This window comes from Plectropomus leopardus, chromosome 21, assembly GCF_026936395.1.
Source record: "Plectropomus leopardus strain MGB_pleo_1.0 chromosome 21, ASM2693639v1, whole genome shotgun sequence".
In the NCBI taxonomy this organism is placed as follows: Eukaryota; Metazoa; Chordata; class Actinopteri; order Perciformes; family Serranidae; genus Plectropomus; species Plectropomus leopardus.
The window spans coordinates 6,011,395-6,034,744 of record NC_142196.1 but is presented as its reverse complement, the minus strand read 5'-3'; the positions used below and the strand labels follow the sequence as shown (position 1 = coordinate 6,034,744).

Below are 23,350 nucleotides of genomic sequence, written 5' to 3'. Positions count from 1 at the left end.
AAGCTTGAGATTTTGTACCAGTGCAGATGTGGTGTTGTTTGCGCTGTATATTTGTTTAACTGTAACAGAAACAGCTCTGACAGTTTCTGAATGTATTCTTATAGGTCTAAATTCAGTCCTCATTAATGGAGTAAGATTTCCCACCACTGACTCAACTATTTTACTTGGTAACTGGGGGAAATCTACATCTACTTATAGTAGGGCTGTCAAATAATTCATTTTTAAATCCTGATTAATCTCATAGTTTCTATATGAAATCGCCATTAATCACGTTTTCAATTCCATTATTTTGCATTACAAAATAGTTATGAAGTCCACATTGACAAGGTGAGGCAATTCTGACCAGATTGTCTTGATTAAGAATCAAATGACAGCAAAGTTCTGCATGGGACTAACATAAAGTGGGCATGTATGTAAAGAGGAGACTCATGGGTACACACAGAAACCATTTTCATTCAGGTATCTTCAGGTCAGAGGTCAAGGGACCTCTGTTAAAAGACCATGCCATTTTTCGATTGCGAAAACTCTGGAGCGTTATTCCTCCCTCTTATTGAGAAGCTATCATGACATGTTTGGTACCAGGAGATTCTTTAGGTCTTTCAGTTTCATATGATATCAGCCCATAATCAGCCAGGTACAGCCTCTTGAAGAAGGGATGTCTGCTGGTGATTAATGCAATTTTTTCAGTGTAAATTATGGACCTGTGTCAAGGTGACCTTGACTTTTGAACACCAAATTCTAATCAGCTCATTGTTGAGCCCAAGTGAACGTTTGTGTCAAATTTGGAGAAATTCCCTCACGGTGTTCTTGAGATATCGGGTTCACAAGAATGAGACAGACAAGGTCACAGTGACCTTGAACTTTGACCTATGGCCACCACAATCTAGTTATTTCATCCTTGAGTCTAAGTGGACATTTGTGCTAAATTTCCTCTGGGCATTCTTGAGATATCACGTTCATAAAAATGGGACAAATAGACATACGGAAAATCCGAAAACATTATACCTCCGGCAATGGTTGTCACATACATCGAGGTATAAAAACCCTTAAAGATACATTCAGATATTCAACCCAAGGCTGCAGAGATGTAACAACAGCAACAACAACAGAAAATCGAGTGGTCCTCAACCTGTGGCTGTTACAGTTTTCTCACCAGCAACAAACCCACCAGATGACTGGACCTGTGACCTATTTCAGGCGCCTAGGACTTGTTTCCTTTTTGGCAAAAGAGATATCAAGTATTATTAGTATTGTGAACCCTAACCCATATTACATGATTTAAACTGATGATATTTGTGACCTTTACACTTAAAAGAGATATCCTAGATCCATGTCCATAACCACGTACATGAGAGGGCAGGATATTGTATTGGCCCGCACATATGCGTGTGTGTATGCGTGTGTGTCTACACCTGGCCCACAGTCCCATCTCCTGCCTCACCTCTCCTCACCTCATCAGTTGAAGATGCCGAGCTTCCTGATCGATGACTTTCACAAGCTCCACGTTTTGATGGATTGATCCAATGCCACGCCAAATACCTTCGCCGTAAGTGCAATTAAAATAATAAACGCGGGATTTCTGACACAGGCATGCTTCATGGCGAGCGCAGTGATCATTTGCCGGCGCATTTCACTTCGGCTCTGACAGAGACGAAGGAGATCACCACGTCCCCACGTAGCAAAGCGGGAGAGCGAGGCCGTGATAGATTGTGACCGTTTGTCTTCGGGATCGTGGCTGTGTGAGAGTGTGTATCCACCGTCATGTGGCTGTGTGGGACTGTGTGTGTCGATTGCTGCTGAAGTGTGATGAACTCAATTACACATGACTCCACTTTCATGTCCGTGGATCTATACGTACATAAGTGTATGGTTTTAATTTCACAGAAGTAGATATTAATCATGACATCACTAAAGTAGACATTCAAAAATCCACGATTTGACTTGTAAGCGTGATCCTTTTGGGAACCTCTGTCTTTTCACAATCCCTGACACTGAGAGGTATTGAATATTTGTGTTCACTGTACTGTTAAGAGTGTGTGTGTGTGTTGTGGTGGGAGAGGACTTCATACTGAGCTGTTGTTTCTGGCAGCACCCAAATAAGCATGACGACAGTGCATTAAAAAGGAGCCCGTCCAGCTCCCCTTCTATCCCGCCGCCGTGCAGGCAGCTCTGTCTGGCTGAGACACCTGGAGGGCCTGACGGATGGCCAGTGATGTATTTAAAAATAAGAATGTGTAAATTTATTTTGTAGCTGTCCGCGTCTGGCTAACGAGGCTGGCGGCCGCAGCCAAGGAGACAAGAAAAAATCACAGCCTGGATCTATGCACCATATTATTCTGTGTATGGCGCTGAAACAAAGAGTGATACACACTGTATGTGCGATGACATCAGCGAGGATACGAGCCAAAGTTTGTGTTTGATTCAGTGTGTGGTAGCCAGAGCTGCCTGATATTTCTTTAAGATAACACTGCGGTCGTCCAAAAAGTGGATAATGTGCTTGTAGTAGAATTTAAAATGAATAAAGACTGTAATGAATAACACTCACCTTCACGTGGGGTTTGTCCAGTAGTTTGAGAAGCTCTTTGATTTCTCCATTCGCTGATTTCCCTTCCAGCTCCTCGGACAACTGAAGAAGAAGAAAAGACGCAGATTGTTCACATAAATGCATTTCCAATATGATCAGTCAACAGGGCTCACACACATTTTCACGGACAAAATGTCATACTTTTCCATGACTTTCCAAGGTTCACATTTTTTTTACTTGCCCTACGTGCCAGTAATTGTAACTTCAGCTTGCTGGGTTCATGGGCGGCACATCTGTGTGCACCACCGCGGGATATTTAAAATGCAACTGACGTAAGTAAGCAGCTAACTCAAACTGGAATAAAATGTATGAAAATTGTGAAAACTATTAGGTCTGGGAGCTCCTTACCCTCTGAGCAGAGGACGAGATTAGCCAACATATAACAGAGATGATAAATTATTGTAAATGACATGTTATGCCAATTTTATTGTTTAGAAAGCGCAGCCGATGTGTATGTTATATGTTACACTAGAAGCTGGTGTGTTAAATGTCACGCCCATTACACCTCTTTTTGCTTCCGTGATGCCGGCATGCTGTCTAAAATCACAAACTAAAGCAGCATGATTCTTTGTAAAAATGCAAAGGCGGAATGAAGAAGAGACTTTATTGCGACCCTATAGCAGGATCTGTGTAAAAAGGGGCCAAAAACCAAACAATTCTTTGAGGTGATTATACTCTGAAGAAAACATACTTGTTCTATTATATTTCATTACTGCCAATACATCCCCCCAAATCCTTCACACTGGACCCAACTGATTCTATAACTAATGAAGATTAACAGAGACAGATGTAATGGAAACTACTGTTAGGGAGTGTGTAAAAGTGAAGTAACCCCTCCAAAGCATGAGTTAAAAGTACAGTTGTATACTCAGGGGTGCTGGCTGTGTTTGTACTTGCAGACAGCCCCAAACAACAGGGGGGCCATCAGACAGGAAAAGTGATATCCTGCTAAATTAGGTGCATCTTAATGGGAGACAAGGTCACAGCTTGTCACTGGGCCTAGACTTTGCACATGTTGCCATTTTTCTCTTGATTGAATTTACGATTCAGCGGGATCATTTTTCAATGAAAATCTCGGGAAGAAAAGAAAACAGTCCATTCCTCTTGGAAACAATAGGAGCTGTGAGAGCATCTCTGAGCAGCGGGACCGAGCTGGACCGCGTTCATGATGAATGTCTGGTAGCTCTGAGACGAGTGACTCGGCTTCTAAAGCCCAGGCCATGCTCCTCCGTCTGCGCTCTGATTTATGGGCGATCCTCCTGGACGTGGTGTGAGTGCGGAGGGGAGAGGCGAGCTGTCACGCACAAAGACCTGCCTGTGCTGAGCTGCGATCGGGAGCTAAATGTCGACTACACAAAGCTGGCCAGTGGAGGCCGAGGTGTGAAGGGAGAGCTAGCAGTGATACAGAGAATCACACACACACATACACACAGTCATGTTTCTGCTCTTATGCATGTGAGCTTCTGGTATTTTGTACCACATTTTGAAAAATAAAGACATCAGAGCAATCTGTGTCCTTATACGCTTTCACTTCAGCATACAAGTTGCATTATTTTAAATATGATTAAATAAGTCACAAAACAAATCAACTGTTTTTTAAATCAATGAAACTCCTTTTTTTAACCATTCCCATCAAAAAGACAAAAGCTAGATGTTAGTGGGTGTTAATGGGTTTTCTGTCCACAGGAAGGAGGCTTTATATTTTATAGTATAGATGATTAATGAGGGAAATAACTGGTGGATGAATTAATAATACAAACAATTACTAATTTCTGCCTTAACAAAACAAAACTTAATGGAGCTCTTGGTACGTGTTTATTAACAAATAATGTAAAATTAAGTATTTTTTTGTGAAATACATACCAAATTGATAAAATATAATAAATAAATATTTTAACTGTTGTGGACCATCATTGGCCTTTATTCTTTATCCAAACTGGGACTAAAAGTAAAGACGATTCACACGAAAGCCTTCAATGACAATATTTGTAAAGTAAAAAGCATTTTATATCACAACAAAGTAAAAAATAAAATAATACATAATAAGAACAAATCGGTTGAACATAAGTGAACTGCCATAAAGTCGTCCTTTCTAATTAGCAGAGTTGTTACACCTATAAATCACCTCACAGTGGATAAATCTGTGGCTAAAATTAGGGCCGTGTATCGGCAAGAATCTGGTGATAAGCGTATTACAATACAGGGGTCACAATTCAATATATTGCATATTGCACAAGGTGATAAAAAAGAAAACTGAAAACCAAATTAAAATAATTCTGTCAATTGGTAACGCATAAATTAATTCAGTTTTGTCAACTCAAGTTATCAAGTTTGATTAACGTGACTGCTTGGAAATTGAGTTGAGAAAACTTAATTTATATAAGTGTTACAGATTAAAGTAACTGTTTTAAATTGGTTAACAATTCTCTTTTTTCATGTATACTGCAGTATTTAAAAACTAATTTTAGGAAAACTTTCATAGCAATATGCATAAAATGTTTGCTTCTTTTTCATTTGACATCATTATTCAATTGTGAAAACTGACCATAGGAAATTAACATTCACCTCTATCAGTAAAAAAAATCATTTTTTTGAGTATTGACACAGTATCAAATTGCAATACTTGAGTGTATCTATATTTTCTCAACCCCCTATTTGAAATATTTCCTTTTAAAACCTTGAATATCAAATGTACAACAAACAGACAAAACAGGCAGTCATTCATTTGTAAAAAATGCTACACGTAGATTTACACTTCAGCACAGATTGCGTCTGCTAAAAGTGTTAGCATGAAGCATCGTAGCAAAGAAGTGTGAAGAGACACATGGATCATTTTGGTGCCTCTGTTGTCATCACCTAACAGATAATCCGAACAGGGAAATTTCTCAAAAACGCTGCGTGCTCCTTTAAGGCCGACGATGACAGAGGTTGGGAAAGGCCGCAGTTTGTTTGACTAACGACCCCTGCGGTGCGGGAATAAGGTAACAGAGGTGAGGCAGAGGTAAAGGCAGGGGGCCGAGGGTTAGACCGCGGTTGGGGAGGACGCTATGTCACTTTACCCCAAGACAGGAACATGTGCTTTGGCTGGGAGGGGGGTCTTTTTTATTATTTCCATTAGCTTTGACCCCCCCCAGGGGAGAGGGACCACGTTAATGAATAGTCAAAGTGGTCAAGGTTATTCTAGCTGAACCTCCGTCAACCCTGCATTACTTCATTTGCTCAAATATACAAAATAAAAGAGGGTCAGAGGGAGATGGAGGATGTGTGAGAAAAATGTCGAAAAGAAGAAAAAGACACAAAACAAAGTGAAAGCACACATGTTCAAAAGGAGAAAGAAAGAGATGGAGGGGAGTCGGGGTCAGGGTCTTTAGTGAGGAAAAATCTCCCGCTCTGATTCGCCATCATCCATCATCTCATCGCCAAGCTGTTTACAGCGAGGGAGGCAGACAAACGCAAGACAGAGAACTGTAAATTTCCAGTCCCTCATATTGTCCTATTAAAGCACCTTGTCCTATAACTCAGCGCGGAGGACAGACGGGACATGTTTGACAACACGCTCTGCTCTCTACCTTCGTGCTTCCACGTCAGAATCATATTTTCCATCCTCAGACCTTCGCAGAGAATGAGGGAGGGGGCAAAAGAAAGAAAAAAAATGATGCCGGTCTCCTTTGAGACTGTGTTTATTTCATTTGTTAAATGTCATGGCAGCCAGTGCAGTGTTTAGATAAGTTTGATCCCAGCATGTCAGTTTACAGCGCTCCCTTGACCCCGAACAGCTACGGGCTCGCTGCTTTGATATATAGCTGCCAATATATCAAGCTGACCTTCTTTCAAAGTGCGTTTATTAAAACATATTAAAGCTGCTAAAATTTCATTTAGAAAAATCTGACCTCAGACATCCATTTCATATGATGGATAAAATGCACTTTGGCTCGATTTACTGTGTAAGTGATCAATAGTACACCAGCTGAGTAAAGTCAGCATTTAACCTGCATTCATTCTCCTTTTAATTTGACTTTACACAGTCATGCACGGAGATGTTTTCCTATTATTACATTTAATAGCTTTCAATAAAAGTTGTAAAGTGTCACGGTCTAAAAACTGGCCTTCACACTAAATGGAATTAAAAAGGAAATAATGAATAGATGACTTTCTCTCATGCAAATAATCAAATTTATATCAGAAGAGGAAAAAAAAACGATTTGAAGTGAAGTGACTTCAATACAAATGTATTTGCAATGGGGTCATTATTGAAATCCATACAGTATCACTGGAACTATTTAAGATACCATTGCTCAACTTATATTTTAAGTAACACTAATGACTTGCAGACATGCTTATTTACAGCTTTATAATAACTTTCATGTATTAAAAGCAGATGTGATGGACAAGAGGAAAATAAAGTTAAACAGTAAGAAACAAAAAGATGTAAAGTGAGTCAAAAGCTTCAATCAGCGAGGCAAAACGTTTTCACGCTTTTTTTGAGTCTGTATCTTGGCTAATTAACCTTACAGCTACATTTGAGAATGTTCATAAAAATATCTTTTTGACATATTTACTGAAACTTTCATTAAATCCACACTGTATTATATGAGATGCATAATCTCATGCAAAACATCATGTCCCTCCTTCTCCTCCTCATGCTTTTAATGACACTAAAATCTACAACAACCAATCAGAGCTGAGGAGTCTCCAATACAGCTGTCAATCATGTCAGTCATTAAACATCAACTAACAAAGGACTAACTAGGCAGCACTCATCAAATATGGATCAAGATTGTGTTACTTTCTGGCCTTTTTCCTGTTGTTTTTAGACATAAATTCTTATGTTTGCTCTGGCTAATTTACAGTACTTGTTTTCGCTTCAACTTTCTCATTTTACAGCTTAACAGTGCACTAAAATATGTTTCTGAAAACATTTGAAGTCAGAAATAGGCAATGCAGTGACAGAATCTTGATTCATACTTGATCATAGCTGCCTAGTTTGACAGCAATATTCGAGCAGTGACTGGCATGACTGACAGCTGCGTTAGAGCCCCCTCAGCTCTGATTGGCTGTTTTTCTTCAATTAATGACATTAGAAGCACAAACAGAGGCAAAGGAACATGATTTCTGTCATAGAATCTCCATCAGTTACCAACTACAGCTTCAATACTAGGGATGCACAATAAGTCTTTTGCTGGTATATTGCCCGCTGATAAAATTAGAAAATTAAGTAAGCGTTGTTTCAGCTGACAAGTACATACAGTAATGGTGAGCCTTTTCTTACACCAGCTGTGGAGCTTCCTGTAAGTATAATCAGGTCAAATGTAAGAAAACTGTAGATAAAGAATGTCAAGAAGAGGGACAAAAAAGGTCAATCTAAACAGTAAGCTTTTATTCGCCTCCTGGCAATTCTATAAGTGTAAGAATAATACCACACCAGCTTGCATCAATCTTGAGTTATGACAATTTCTTACAAAATCACCTGCAACGAGCACACTACATTGAGTTAGGAGAGCAAGCTTCTCTACTACAATCATAAATATTTTTAAGGTGCGCTCACTTAATAACTGATCGCAAAAGACAAGTTTTTAGTAAGAAATGTCCTTTGTGTTTTAGTTGTTTGGCCTGCAGGTCAAACACAGTTTAAACTGTCTGAATTTGTCCTAGCAATTGAAGTGGTCACTGAAGCAGACTTAAAGTCCTGAACTGAAGGTGGAGGAAAGTTAAATTGTTAAGCCAATTTCATCACTTCACTTAAACTTAAAATTTGTTTTAATTCTATCAACACATAAATTTGAGTTGAAATTGCAGACAATATCAAGTTGATGTTATTATTCGCATTATGTCGACACAACTCATCAAAATTATGTTTGCAATGTAAAAGGTTTATCTAGATCAATAAACGAGTTTTTATCTTGCAACCATGCATTTATGAAGCAGAGGTGATGGGTCTCCTGACTTATTTCATAGAGTGCACCAGGTTTGACAAAAGAAAAAAAGGTTTTAGTTATTATTGCAGTATTGTTGTCAACAGTGTCTATTATCTATACACAGTGATTTTGAATATTTAAAAAAAATTAAAATTCTTATTTTCTGCAGTATGGATTCACTGGAACCAGCTGCGCTTTCACACTCTGTTATGCTGATGTTAACTGCAGTCACTTCGCTGTACTCTGCTACTACCCATGTAAAGTCATGGTTGTCGTCACGACTTCATCTTTTAATAAATATTTAAATTGTACGCTCTCAAAGTCCTTTTTTCTCTGTGGTATCAAAAATGGAATTGAATATTGATATTTTTCCAAGATATTGTATTGACATTAGAAGTACTAGTATTGAAACTATTGCCCTGAAATTCAAAATTGGAACATTAATACTCATAAAACAAGTTTTGTTTTGGGGTTGTTGTTTTTTTTATATCATCCCACAGTAACTCACAGTCTGATGGTCCTTGATTTGATTTTTATGTATCTTTAAGATATTGAATCTGCCAAAGCTCTATAGAGCTAAAATGATCTGTACAGTAAAACCTCATGTTGACGATGTACCCTCTCTCTCAGTCTCTCTCTGTGTGTCTCTCTCCGTCCTATCACTAGCTGGAGTATGGACTGCAGACCAGTGCCCTCTGATGGCACCCAGTGGTCTTCCCAAGTAACAGCAGGTATTTGGGTGAGAATGAAGATGTTGGGAAGTGGGCCAGGGAAGGAAAAGGAGTCTTTGAGTGGAGGAGGATACGAGTCAGCCACCAGGACATACAGTCTCAGTTCAAGAGATGGACGCTGATCTGGCACGCGGGGCTGGCATTCACTAGTGTGTGTAGCTTTTCAGCAGGACTGATAGAGACTGACTGGATGGACAGGCTGGAGCATACATGGAGCTGGCTCACGTGTGACGCTGATTTGCCCCTTTTGATTAATGTAATGTGGTATTTTACATTCCACAATGAGGCAAGAGTGCTTCTATTTCAGTCTTAATGAGGGCTGGAGAGAAACTTTGTGTGTGTGTGCAGTAATAAACGTGTATGTACGTCCATAAAAGTGTGTATGCAGTCACCAACTGACATGTCTTTATATGTATGTAATACGCTGCGTATCCTCTGGGCTCGGTATCGATCGTGTTTCAGCCGGTGCTGGTTTGTTTGAGCAGCGGCAGTCACCTGCTGCGAGTGCTAGACACTGCAGCCGGGGGCAGACGGGGGTTGAAGTGTCATTTTATGTTAGGCAATAAATTAAGCCTCCATTACCCGAAACCCAAGCCTGAAATGAATTTCATCTAACTGTAGATCTCTCCCGTTGCACTTCAGCCCTCAGCCACCACTTCAATAGCGTTCATTTGGAGCGGTGACATGGCTGAAAAACAATCTGCTTTAAAAATACACTGCGCCGCTCCGGCTTGAGTTTTTCTTTTTTTTTGTTTTTTTCCTGACTAACGCATGAAGGGGGACTCAGGATTGTGGTGTGCTATGAGACGCTTTGATACACCATCTCTGGGATTTATTCCGATACCTGATAATCCCGAGGAGACGCTTTGCGGGGCATTTACCAGGAAGCATAAATTTGAAAGTCTGTAATTTGACAAAAAAAGACCGAGAAAGAAAATGCGTAAGGGGGGGAGGGGAGATGGAGGCTGATAGCTGGGGGTCTCTCGAATAGTCTGTGGCCTCTTGCCACAACCTGGGGAGGCAGCGCAAAGACTGAGGAAAGAGAAACAGAAGCGATCTCAGCTGTCCGCTTGAATCTGGTGTTATCTGGTTAGCGGCGACCTTTGCCAGAACTAACAACAGGGTAGCACAGACACACAAAGACGAGAAGCAATAAAACTTCTATTTGAGAGTAATGTCCCTACAGATTCAAGTTGGGCCATCCTGGTTTGGTTAAGGGGCCTATTGGGACTGCCATCATCTGTGCTGGCATGTGTGACCCGACCAGGATGGAACGTTCTGGCTCCTCCGCTGACACTTGCGGCCTGTAAGGTCAGGAAAACCACTCCGAACCACAAGACGGCCTTTCTTTTCGTGACAGTCTCAGGACACTGTGAAGTCTCTCCTCCTCGGTCTTTACCCCGACCGACTGTACAAACTTCAGCCCCTCTTTTCTCTCGTCTTTCCCTTGACTCGCTACTAATTAGGATGATGTATGGCTGCGGGCTCTACAGAAAGGGGGTGGAATAGTCGGAGGCACTTTGATTACAATAAACAGAGCTGGGGATTTCAAACAAAACCGCACACCAGCAAAAAAGGTCTCCGTTCACTGTGCCAGGCTGGTTCCTGGGTTTACACAGGTGTGTGTGTGTATGTGTGTGTGTGTGTGTACACATGTGGATGTGAGCTTGCATGCTTGTGTGCACACGTGGCTTTCGATAAATATCGCAGGCGAACAATACGGTAACAAATGTCAGGACGGCGGACATTTAGTCTATAAATCAGACTAAATTTCTTTCACAGCTTGAGGAGAGCAGCAGGGCCAGTGGAAGAAAATCATCACCCGCGGGGCTATTATTGTCTGTGTGGTGACTCCTCATTTACAGGTTAACTGATGAAGACGGACTGCAGGCCACAGGTGACGCTTCTTCTCCCCCGAATCTCTGTTTACACGATGCAACACCGCAGTCATCTTTCTGCTGCTGTCATGCGTGCCCATCCATCTTCAGCTCTCCTCTGAATGAGTGGCCTTTCCATCCGGTTTCTGCCCCGAGGAAAATTATCGGTCTGGCCTCGCAGAACTGGATTTTCGATTTCGTGGCGTATGGCAAGATGGTTGGGCAATGAGTGGGCGGCGGAGTCGGTGGTGGGCGTAGAGACGGGATAGTGTAATGTTTTTGTAACAGCGAGCGAGAAAAACACACCGAGAAAGGGGACGGCGCTTAGGTCGCTGCAGCGTCAGAGGTGAAAGAGGGCAACCATTGGCAAGGCCACTGCACGCTACTGGGAAGAGTGGTGAGTGTGTGTATGGGTGAGTGTGTTTTAGAGACATGTGAAAAAGAGGCACTTGTGATCTGTTTGTGTTCAATCAGCAGAACAAGACAAACGACCCGCCTGTTTACACTCTCTGGATTTATGTACATGCAAATCATGTTTGCTTGATTTTCAAACACAATCAGCGAGACGGGAGTCAGACAGGTGACAAATTAAAGGAAAACTCGAGTTTAATTCGAACAGAAACAGAATGCTTTGATTAGGAATGGGTATTGTTAGGATATCACTGATGCTAAATGTGATTCTGCTTATCGATACCGATACTTGTCATTACAAGTACTTTCATTGATAGTAATCTTCGGAATTTGGAGCAAAAAATAAAGTCATGACTAAAGTCCGACCGATACTGGATTTTTTTGGGCCGATACCAACACTGGGGAGTAAAAATTCGTAGATTCATAGATTATTCTATTTGTAAGTGATATGTGAAATTGCTGGTGTTGCTGCTTTTACATGCAACTACCTGTTTTCTTTTTAGTTATTATTATTAATTCATTTTATTTTTTTAACATTTATTGCATTTAGCTGCATTTTTATTACATTTTGTAAATTAAGCCCACAGCAAAGGGTGTAAACACGCAGTCACACAACATCAAACACAATCTTCAGCAAATTCATCATTGTTAGGGGGAAAGTTAAGAATTTGAAAAGAATGGCTAAGTTAGAATGAATTAACATTACATAAATATCGATGACAGCACCGTTTATAGGTTAATAATGTTGCAGTGCTAACCAGTTTGGTATCGATTTAGTATCACACCTTGTTAACCATCCCTTTGTTTGATGAGTGTAATGATGATGTGAATCACACTGTACATTGGGGCCTATATAGTAATACTACCTACTGGACACCTATAATTTTTTTATTTTGGAAGAATGATGTTCATCCCTCAGGTAGAGTCTCACAGACTTTTGGAGGTTCACGATGGTCCAACACCTCACTGAGACACTTTCTGTTGTTTCCTCCTTTCATTTGTCACCCATCAGCATGTGCAACAACATAAACGGAAGCCTTTCTTCCAAAAAAAGAACTTACTTCATGGGCGAGAGCTGCAGCGCTGTCCAGGACGGGGACGGGTTTGCTCTGTTCGTAGTGCTGCAGCTGTTCGTGGATCTGAAAGGACAGATTGTGTTCATCAGTAAGTGAGCGAAAGAGAGAGAGAGGAAGGAGGTCAGTGTCGGGCCGCAGAGGCCACGGCGCGGCCTCTGAGCAAACACACACACACGTGCAAGCAAAGTCTGCACACTACAACCCATGTGCGCTGCTACAAGCACACATGTTTGAAAACATGTACAGCCTCCCTCCACACCATGTTCTACTCGCACACACTCACAGGAGATCAAAACGGCAAGCAATCACACCAAAAACGCGTGCACACACGCACGCACGGCTCTTTCACACAAGACTCCCTCGACTGAGCACAACAGAGTGCTTCTAAGTATTTCAGCTCGCTCCGCCACTGTACAAACAATCCCATTTTTCCACCATGCATTTGATATGCCCTAGTGGCCCTGTGAGGATTCCAAATCATTTCAACAGTCTGGTTAAATTGGCTAAACATTTCCTTATCAGCCCCAACACTGCAACTGCACAATGTTGAGAGACAAAGCCGTATCTCTGGAGACTCACTAAAATGGAAAAGTAGGCCCGACTCGTGTGTTAACGTTTACTCATTTACACGCAAAAACACTTCATCGCTCAAAAAACTGATATGTGGAGCAGGGATGGAATAATTTATACAAACGGTGACATACTTGTGCTCCGGCCTACACACACACACACGCAAAACATCCCATTTGCGATTTAAGAGCAGCTGTGTGGGAATGTGTTGACAGCCTACAGGCGTCTGTCAGGTCCCATCAGCGAACAGACAGGGACAACTATCCTCTCAGCAGCCACTCCTGAGTCTCTCCTCAGCCCGGCATGGTGAAGGGGAGCTGGGCCACGGCTCTGACGGATAGCTGGGCCCCGGTCCTGGAGCCTCCAGCTGGATGTCCCACAAAGCATTCCAGCACGATGGTGGAACAGAAGGCCCTCTGGCTTTGGAGAGAGTGACAGAGAGGCTCCTGGGCCAACTCGGTGGCCAAATCCACACATGTGGGTGCAAACACACACACACACACACACACACACACACACACACACACACACACACACACACACACACACACAGAGATGGAGCTGTGTCAATTTGCGACAGAGAGTGACAAGGAAAGCAGTTTGTTTGCTGTCACTGTGAGCGGCTACAGATGCTGCGTGCAATTAAAACATCTGTTTTCGGATTGTTAGACATATTATTTCCCTCCTCGCTACACAAACCATTTTTAACTAGACAGCACTGCACAGTAGCAGCTCTGTGGACACTGTCAGATGACACAATCACAAGATGACATTTCTACTCGAAATGAGAGTTTGGGAAGAGTCTGAATCACAAAAAGACTTGCAAAAAGTGCAGTTAAGTTCATGTGAATCTTTTCAAGCTGTCATCTGTCTTTGATAACCACCAGCTTCCATGATGTCATCCACAACACACCATGTCAGCACTCCAAAGGCACTGTCTGGTGAGAAAAATGCAGCACAACTATGCGATAAATGCCTTTGCATATGCACGCCCCTCTCTGCCCGTCAAACCTCCGGCTCAACTGTTGGCCTTAAACAGGTGGAGCCATTTCAGCTTGACTTATCCACGCAGTCTGCCGTGATAAATCATGACCGGTTAGGACTGTGTCTCAGCCAGCAGAGCAGCCATGTTTCAAGGTCAGCTTAGAGGTTCAAATCCCTGTGTAAAGCCGACATTACTCGGCTATAAAACATGGCGCATTAGGCGCGTCGAGGAGGTAATCTGTCGAAGGCCCTAGGGAGGCAGATGGTTGCTCGGCTCTGCTGTAGAGAGCAGAAAGTTGCGACTTGAGGACCCCAGATGGGAGGTGAAGTTCAACAAGTGGTAGCAGAAAGAGGTTTGTAACGGCCTAGAGAGGTGCTGGAATTTGCATGACTACCGCGATAAGGCTCGGGACGGAGATTAAATTTAGAACAAGCTTGGAGTGCAGCTAACATGAGCAGCCGCCGCTGTTTAAGTGGTACTGAGTTAAACTGCTGTCAGTGCGTTCCATGTTTTATGGCATCATACTTAAGACAGCCACTCAAGGGCAATTCCTGGAAATTTTTCTCCTCATCTGTTTAATTTCACATAGCCACGTCATATTTGAACAGTTATTTCTCCCACTGTTCATGAAGTCCCAACAACTCCACCCTGTGCTGCGACTCCTCTGTCTGTTCTTCTACAGCAGAAGGCCGTTAAAAAGCCAGGCAGGCAGCTCCGGTTACTTCATCTGTCCTCATCATCTTTGTAAGAAAACAGATGAAATAAATGAGAGAGGTTGCCAGTGTCTTCAGCGCTCCAACATACCACAGTCCTAGTGACATCTGCTTAGGTAGTTGTTGCTCCACCACCTCGACTTACTTAGTTACTGTGGAATTTCTCCTTTGCTCGCTGAGCAAATGCGAGATTGAAATGCTTTTATTTACAGTTCAGGACACTTTCCAAGTGCCTGTCCATGACGCAGTAATGTATTTTAAAGTCATTACCCCGCTTTTTGCATAGCGCGTTCTCTGTCCCTTTGGTGAGGCAGCAGTGCTCCTGGCAAACGGGAGAAGTGGCCTGGTGGAATTAAAAGAAAAAAGAAACAGTGAGAGACAGTGTGCTGCAGCCAAGGAGGGCTTAGCTCAAACCAGAGTGTGACTCCTGGACACACAAGCGAATCAAAGACCAGGATTCTGAAGATTCTCCGATGAGAAATGTTGTGCTACTTTAATGTAAAATAAGGAAGAAGAATCGGGATCAGGATGCTCAAAACTCCGGGAAGGAAAGCTCTCTTGAAGTAGAGGCTGAGAAAAGATGAATGAATGTGCACCTTCACTGAAAGCTTAAAAAAAAAAATGCTTACAAAAGGAGCAGTGTGTGTACCATCTCCACAGAGGCCTCGGGCTAAGTTGTGTTTGCTTCCAGAAATACCCTGCGGGCTTAAAATACACACAGCAACACATGAGGAGAAAAGAAAGTGAAGAAAAACACTAACACAGGTAAGAACTGATATGGAAAAATTCCAACAAGGATGGACTGGAAGAAAAACATAACATCCATCTTCATCGTCCTCAGACGAGAGCTGAAACCACTGCTCAGGATCACTGTTAAGGTTAAGGGTCAGAAACCTTGAGGACCTTCCAAGAAACCTTTAGCAATAAAATTCAGACAGTATTTATGTTCTCTCCATGATCAAACAGTAAGAAGAACAATGACTGCCTGGAGCTGATTGTCAACGTGGACGTATAAGCTCAGAAAAAAAGCCTCGCAAACACTAATCCAGACACACTACAGCAAGCAATGTCTGGCGCAGAAAGAGGGAGTGAGCGTGCAAGAGAGCGAGAGCTTGATAGATGGAGAGGTGTGCTGATGGAAGGAGAAGGAGAGGTCTGGAGATCACAGGGCTGGATAGTGTTTCTGTTTTTGAGTCCTGCAAGGCCTCTGGTTAATGTCCACTGCCCAGAAAACTTCAGGTCGGACCAGTTGGGGTTGACGATCTTTCTCCTACTCCTGTTACTAAATCTACCCACCGGAGCGGATCCAGTATCAAGCTTACGTTAATCCACCTGGGTCTAGTCTCTTGGTCTGATCCAGAACACCTTGTCAAGGCACTGTGGCATGGTAGACTAGACCGAGTTAGGGAGACGGGAAACGGGGATTACAGACAGAAGTGGAGGGTTACAACAGGAATAGCTGTGAAATGATATGCTTACTCAAGGAGCTGAAGCTTTTTCTTCTGTTACATTAAATTACAAAGTGTTGGCTTTAGCCCCGGTATGATGGCATCAGGTCCTGGACATTGTGCTGTGGTTCATGAACAGTCTTGCAGATGACAGTACCATCCTCTATTCTTAAGGGTGCAACTGGCTGATCTTACTAATGAGAGTTTGTGCAACCAAAATTGGATTCAACCCAGTGTCATTTATTTAGAAATATAAACAACGCATCAGCAATACCAATTTCTCAAGGACAAGATCTATGATCCTGTTAATGTGCTTTTTTGAGAAATATTGTTTTACTTTTTTCTAATCTTTAATTGTCTAAGCCAATTAAAACTGTTGTTCTGGACAAGGATCCTGGTTCCAAACAGGGCATTCAGGGTCTTAAGGACAGCAGGTAATCAACTGATTAATGGGCAAATATGATTGGTTTTGTGTATCCTCACATTGTTAGGCAAATAATTCACTCAAATCCAACACATTTCAATGACCATGACCCCATACAAAGTTGTCTGGTGCCTGTGGTCATTTCATTTTTTGCAGAAAAGGCCCTTGAGAATGTGATGGAGAATTAAGAACTAGCAGTAGATCTAATGGACAAGAGAGATATACAGAGAGAGAGAGAGAGATCAGGGCAGCTGGCCAACATCATGACAGCCACATCATTTAGATAGGGGATACATTTTCTCTCTGAGCTCTCTGAAAAGGGAGCAGAGGCCCCTGATACACCTCCATGATTTCATAAGGCCAGAAAAGCGCAGGACACAGCCACACTTATACGTACAAAGGCCGCCCTGAGACACAGATAAACTTCCTGCTGCCATTTTTCTGTTTGCGTTTCAGTCTCTAGCTCTGCGCAGCAAAAAAAAAAAAAAAAAACATCTCCAAGGAAAATGGCACATATCAATCAAGCAACTCATTCATGTGATGTATAGCAGCTATTTGGTTAGGAAGCAGGATTCTGAATGACTGAGGGCATAAAGCCAGGACAAATGCATCTGACTTACTCAATCAGATTGATTTGAGTACTTTTGAGGCAGTCAATTCAACATATAAATTTGTGAGGACTACCTTTAAAAGCTCCAGGTGAGCCCCTGATGTCTTCAGGCAGTTTTCGGGCCATGTGGGAGCCATAAATACACTATATGGCACCATGAACCTCATTTTCCATATTCTGTGTATTGCTCCTATGCTCCATGTCCTATTAAGATTGGCTTCGTATCATGCAAACCTTCTGGTTTCACTTTGAGTCCTTTTTTTTCCCTAAGAAAGACAAAATCGGGGTCAACCAAAGTGACCTGGAATAATGGTTGTGGGATCACTCCAGAGATTTTCCTTGATTACCAACACAGACGTTTGACTGATAGAATGGGGACTGGTGGATCTGTAGGCCTCTTCTCCTTTTCACTGTCCCCCCAGTGCTCTAGACATGGTTCAAGTCAATGAGTTTTAAGGTTATTCAGTAGTCAACAGGCCGTGCTGCAGCCTGTCTGCTGCACTAAGGAGTTTCCCTCCTCCTTTCCCCTGTCCCGATCACAACCTTACCTCTGGCTTCATCCATCGTCTGTTCGTCTAGCTCTCCTGGCTCGATTTAGAGGTGCTTGTTTGTGGACAATGAGCATGATCTTTCGAATTCATGCTGTAGTCCCCCATTAAACTCCTAGGAAAATATTTGGAAGGTAGCCTAAGCGCAGAGTATAACGTTGCAAGGACGGGGATTTATTCTGGATTCAAGAGAGGTTTTCAAACCATAAATAACCACCCGGCTTGTGTCAGAAAGAATACTTTCCAGCAACAAATGGCAAGCTGAATCACTGTAACCAGAATCTGCTTAATTCTATGAATTATAATGACTACCATAATAAGAATACAAGAATCTACTCTGAGTTGACAAACAGTTGCTCAGGCAGCTAGATGAATATGAAGGTCATCCCTTTTTAACGGTAGAAGCTCCTTTCTCCCAAGCAGCCTGCAGGTATTTGCTTAACTCCCCATGAGGGTTACTGTTCCCCCCCGAAATAATAAATATAGAGTTCAGAGGCGATCGGTGCACAGAACGTGCTGACCACAGACAGTACGAGTGGATCTCTGAGGTGGTATAAGTTTACAGACAGAGTCCTGAACCAGAGACGATTATCCAGGTTTTATTGCTGCATGCAGGGTGTGGGGTTCAATGACTCACACAGAGCTATTGCAGCAGGGTGAGAGGTTTAGAACAATTTCCTTTTTGTGATCTTCCTTGGTAATGGGGACCTGGAGCAATGTATGTTTTGAGGTGTGGAAAGGATAAGATATGCGCCCAAAGGGCAAGTCTAAGACTGTTGTGAAGGAGTGGAGTTGATGGACATTACAGGGTGAGTCATGAAACTTGGAGGGCTACCTAAAGCGCGATCCAGTTATTCATGGGATACCAAGTCTGGAACTCAAGGAATACAGTCCAGTTTGTCTGAAAATGAGCTCATTTACCAAAAATAGCTAAAACTTTCCACTTGGGTACGAGCGTCAGCTGCAGCACCTTTACATGTCATTAAAGGCCTGTAGCTGAAGAACAAACTGGCAAGCCCACATCAATGTTGCTGTGTAACAATGTCGCAAGTGCCAAGCCTATTAGCAACTAACAGGAGCAGAATTTAAGGGAAAACTGACTGACCACAAAATGAGGGATCTCAGGGCCTGGCTAAAGGCCTGCTGACAGAAACTTGGTCTTTAAGGAGAGCCCCACCTGAGGCAGGTGGAAATTGAATATTGTATTATATTTCCTGTGGCTTTTTTGTGGAGCTGGAACTTGGCAGGGGAACAGTGAGTGTGGTGGAATTTATAGAAAGCACACTCGAGTAACTCCCTTTAATTGAAAAGAGGGGAACTGTCTGCGTCGCTTTAGCCATGCTAGCTATACACGCCAGCGCTCACATTACATGTCAGCACCGATGCTGCACCGATGAAAAGTCTGCAAAATGAGGAGGACTTGTGAGCCCCGGACCCTGCTGAAAGACGATATTAGAAGATATTTGTTTCATCTCTGTGACATAATAGGATTAGGAGGGACGGGAGAGGTTGTCCCAACCGTCTGATGCGGACAGGTGAGGAGAGACAGAAATAACTTAAATCTGGTATAAGTCTCCATGTAGGTCGTCTTCTTCCTTGTCTCTCTTTCCATCTTTGACACCTCTTCCCCTGGTCCTTCTCTCTCCCTTCAGACGGACTGACCAGAAACTGATGCTTCATAATTACCCAGGTGAGGCTTGAGCGTTTCCATATGAGCGACCTGGTCTGCCGAGCCTGTCAGATTAACATGATGTGTGTGTTTTCTCTCTGCTGTTTAGCCAGTCCCAAAGTATCCCCTTCACAGCCTCGTGGAAGAAAAGATGGACTCTGTGGAGATTTGGTGTTGGGGCTTTAGAGGAAGGGGACAATTAAGGTTTTATTAATGGTGTGCCACTGACGTTAGCCATGTTCACCTGAACGTTGCTTCTAAGCGCTGGTCTCCGCTGTAAGGCGAGATGGTTGTTCTGTACTTCTGTATGTGTGTTTCAAAGTCTCCCTGTCTGTCCATTTGGCTCGCTAGCTGACAGGCTGGCTCACGTCTCTGTACCAAGTAGAAAGCAGAGGAAACACATAGTTCTGCTTGTCTGGAGCGGGGCAGTTTCCACTTACGCCTCCACGTTAACGATAAGAGACGCTAAAAGCAGCTCGGTTTCTCTCAATTGAATAAAAAGGAAGGGTAAGAAAAAAGGTTCAAAATAGGCTCACTGTGGTGAAGAAAAAATGTGGTTCTTTGATGTTACACTGACGTATTTGATCACAGATTTAATATTGTGGCTGCGATGGCGAGACATGACCATAAATGTATTGTACTGGGAGTATTTATTCTGCCACAGTAGCAATAGCGAATTGGGTCACATTAGCTCAGACCTCAACTAATACTTGCTGAATTGTACTGACAAAGTGAGAGCCACTCAATAGCTCGCTGGCATTTGAACAAAGTGGTATTCAAATTTCATAATGGCATTTAGGGAGTTGATTTTTCTTTTTCTCTTGTACACACACAAATCTGACATGCCAGTGTTTGACAATCCCTAAGCTCAATTTGTTGAACTCCACTTTGTAATCCGGTTAAACAAAAATAAAAAAAGACAGGATAGAGAGAGGGAAAACTGCTTTCAAGATCTGTCCACCTTTGTGCCATTGGTAGAGTGGCAATTGCAGATACATCTTTTTACTTCATATCCATCCATCCATCTGTCCATCCATCCATCCATGGCCACTGATCTGGTTACATTGATAATCAACTAGGGATGCACGATATTGTTTTTTTGCAAATATCCAATATGCCGATACATAACAGCTCATTTGGCCGATAACCAATACTGATATCAATATATTCAAATTTTTTCTCTACCAAATTTTAATGATCATCAAGTCTCTTCTGTTGTGGAGGGCATCATTTTATGCATACTCTAATCATTAGATGGAGACATGAAAAACAATGCTTTTCAAAAAATGCAATATTGTGGAAATGTAGAATTAATGTGCAAAATAAGAAAAAGCATGTTTGACGATTCCGATTCCACCAATATCAGCCGATGACGCACAGATATTATCATACATTCTCACTATCATCATTATTGTAAGTCTTGCAGTTACCACACATGAGTCAAAGATTGGTAAGTAAACCAAAAGATGCTCACATTTTGTAATTCAAACGGTCTTCTATTCAGATTCCCCGATACAGGTTTGTAATAAGGTAATAGAATATCAGTGATTAAGAACATTGCAGTGGAAAATTCTTCACTTTGTGGATATTTTAAGTACAAATTCTTCTAGCATTTGGTTCAAAGTTTCCTGAAGTCCAGGTAAAGATCCTGTGAGGACATGGTGCTTTTGTCTGAACAGCACCAACACGTTCTCCCCTTTGAGTTCCTCTTGAAAGTTTAGCCAGGTATAATCAGGGGTGGTTAGAGGGCTAGGTGAATTCTGGGAGCTCCACCCTTATGCCTGGCTAAATATCACAGAAACATAATGCCACCTTCATTAGCATCATTCTATCTGCCCCCACACTATGCAGTGTTTTCTTTGGGGCCGGCGAGAATGGGAGCCTGAACATGCACAGGGCCTGCCCATCATTATCCATGTTCAAGAGGCCTTATTCTTCGGCCATCCATAACAATCCAGGCATCAAATGAAACCCTTCTGGTTTCCTCAAGTCCCGACATCGAGGTTTATGCTTCAGCGTCTGAGGTATGCCATAATTCAGGGCACTTTTACACGCTCACATTGGCGCGTTACAACCCTGGATCCTGAACAAACATGCTTACACTGAAATGATTTCTGTAAAGGGAGGGGACGAAAATTATGTCCATTTTTCTCTCTCAATCGTCTCTGTGACATAATGATTCTGGCTGCGGAGCAAAAGAGACCACCTAAGGGGGGAAATATACCATGCCAGCACATGAACACAATGTTGGGCATTCTTTTAAAATACATATACAAAGGATACAGTCAAAAGTAGCTCGAACAATTAGAAACGTTTTCTTGGTAAATTGAGCACTAAAGCATTCTCGGCTAAATCAGCGAGGAAGAAAAAAGCTGAAGTAGTTGTTACATGTATTTGCTGGTTGAATAGTGACAGATAAACACACTGATTAATAGTACAAACCCTTTCTGTTCCCTCTCCAATAGACGAGATGAAGGAAATTGGCTGTGGTTTGTAGAGAATCCCAAGTGAATATGAGGTTAGATCAGACAGAATGTGTTACATTCATTACCTCGGTCTGTCTGCGAGCATATAAAGATATCAAGTTTGCTCATCTTCTCCCCTAAACTCTGCAGCTATCTAGTTTAACAGGCAGTAATCGGACCACAGGCCCATTCATGCTGGCAGAGGGGGAGTCAGAGGATCTGGGTGGGTAGACTGTTGGAATGACAATAAACTTTGTGATGTATGAATGAGACCGCACGGGAGGAGGGCGAATAAAGGAGTGTAAAGCAAAGGTGCAAGTGTGTGTTTTCATGAGCAGGAGAGATCAGCAGCAGGAAGGATGTGACTGTAAAGGCGGGTAACTTAGATTTTAGAGAGATTCCAGATCCAATGTTAAAACAGATATTGTCTGTCTGGCCTGAGGCTGTTATAACTTTTCCTACTGTATCAGATCTTTTTATAAAGGAGTGACCCAGAACAGTGGACTCATTCAACAATTTGACTGGAGGAGCCTGATTCAACTGCCGATCTTACAGTCAAATGGTCACAGTTGCAGGAAAATGTGGTTATGAAATCAGGGATCATTCCATTCTGACTATTTGGGCATGTGAAGTTTTTTTTTTTCCCATAGACTGTATATGGGAAGACAGATTGATGATGTGTCTTCACCTCATCCCACTGTGCAAAAATGGAGCAAAAATATCCTAGATGCACCCTCTGCCATCATGCGCCCATCTAACCAACTGCTAGGAGCTCTAATCCCCAGCACACTGATTAACACACACAGCCAGCAGTGGAAATTAGCACCAACCATTAGCCAAATGTTGGTAAAATGTGCAAGTTGCAGCTAGATTTGCTTCAATCACAAGACAAAAAAACACCATGGTAATCTATCTCGAAGATTTTGGAATCAACCAGCCGCAGTAGCGTGTGAACAAAAAAGTTTATTTCCAACCCCGCTGTCAATCATGAGGTCAATGCCCCGTTTTTTGCATCAAATAACTTATTAAAACCAAATGAACGCTTGAGCAAGCATCAACATGATAAGAACTACCTTAAATAACAGAATCCATCATTATGAAAATCGTATTTGAGTTGTATTTTGAGCTTTTAGTTTGGCCCATGTCCAATTCACTAACATAGAGGGACCAGGATTAATAAGTAATACACCAGGGGGCCATCAGCTGTTTTGGCCTCACTTCTGGGGAGCTGCAATGTCATCAGTTTTATAGGTTTCTCACCATAAATCATATCATATAACCTGTTTCGGTCTAAATGTTTTTATCAAAGAACTAACAGAAAATG

General features: G+C 42.3%; 1 protein-coding gene across 6 annotated transcripts in view; it reads right to left on the bottom strand.

Annotated features, from left to right (window-relative positions):
• mpp7a (MAGUK p55 scaffold protein 7a) overlaps positions 1–23,350 on the bottom strand; it is a 175,035-nt gene that overhangs the window by 87,166 nt on the left and 64,519 nt on the right. For all 6 annotated transcript variants that reach the window (XM_088072300.1, XM_088072301.1, XM_088072302.1 and 3 more), the window contains 2 exons: positions 12,580–12,657; positions 2,546–2,626 (listed from right to left, as the gene is read on the bottom strand). In XM_088072300.1, the coding sequence (XP_087928426.1) occupies positions 2,546–2,626; positions 12,580–12,657 (159 nt within the window). The remainder of the gene's footprint in view (positions 1–2,545; positions 2,627–12,579; positions 12,658–23,350) is intronic.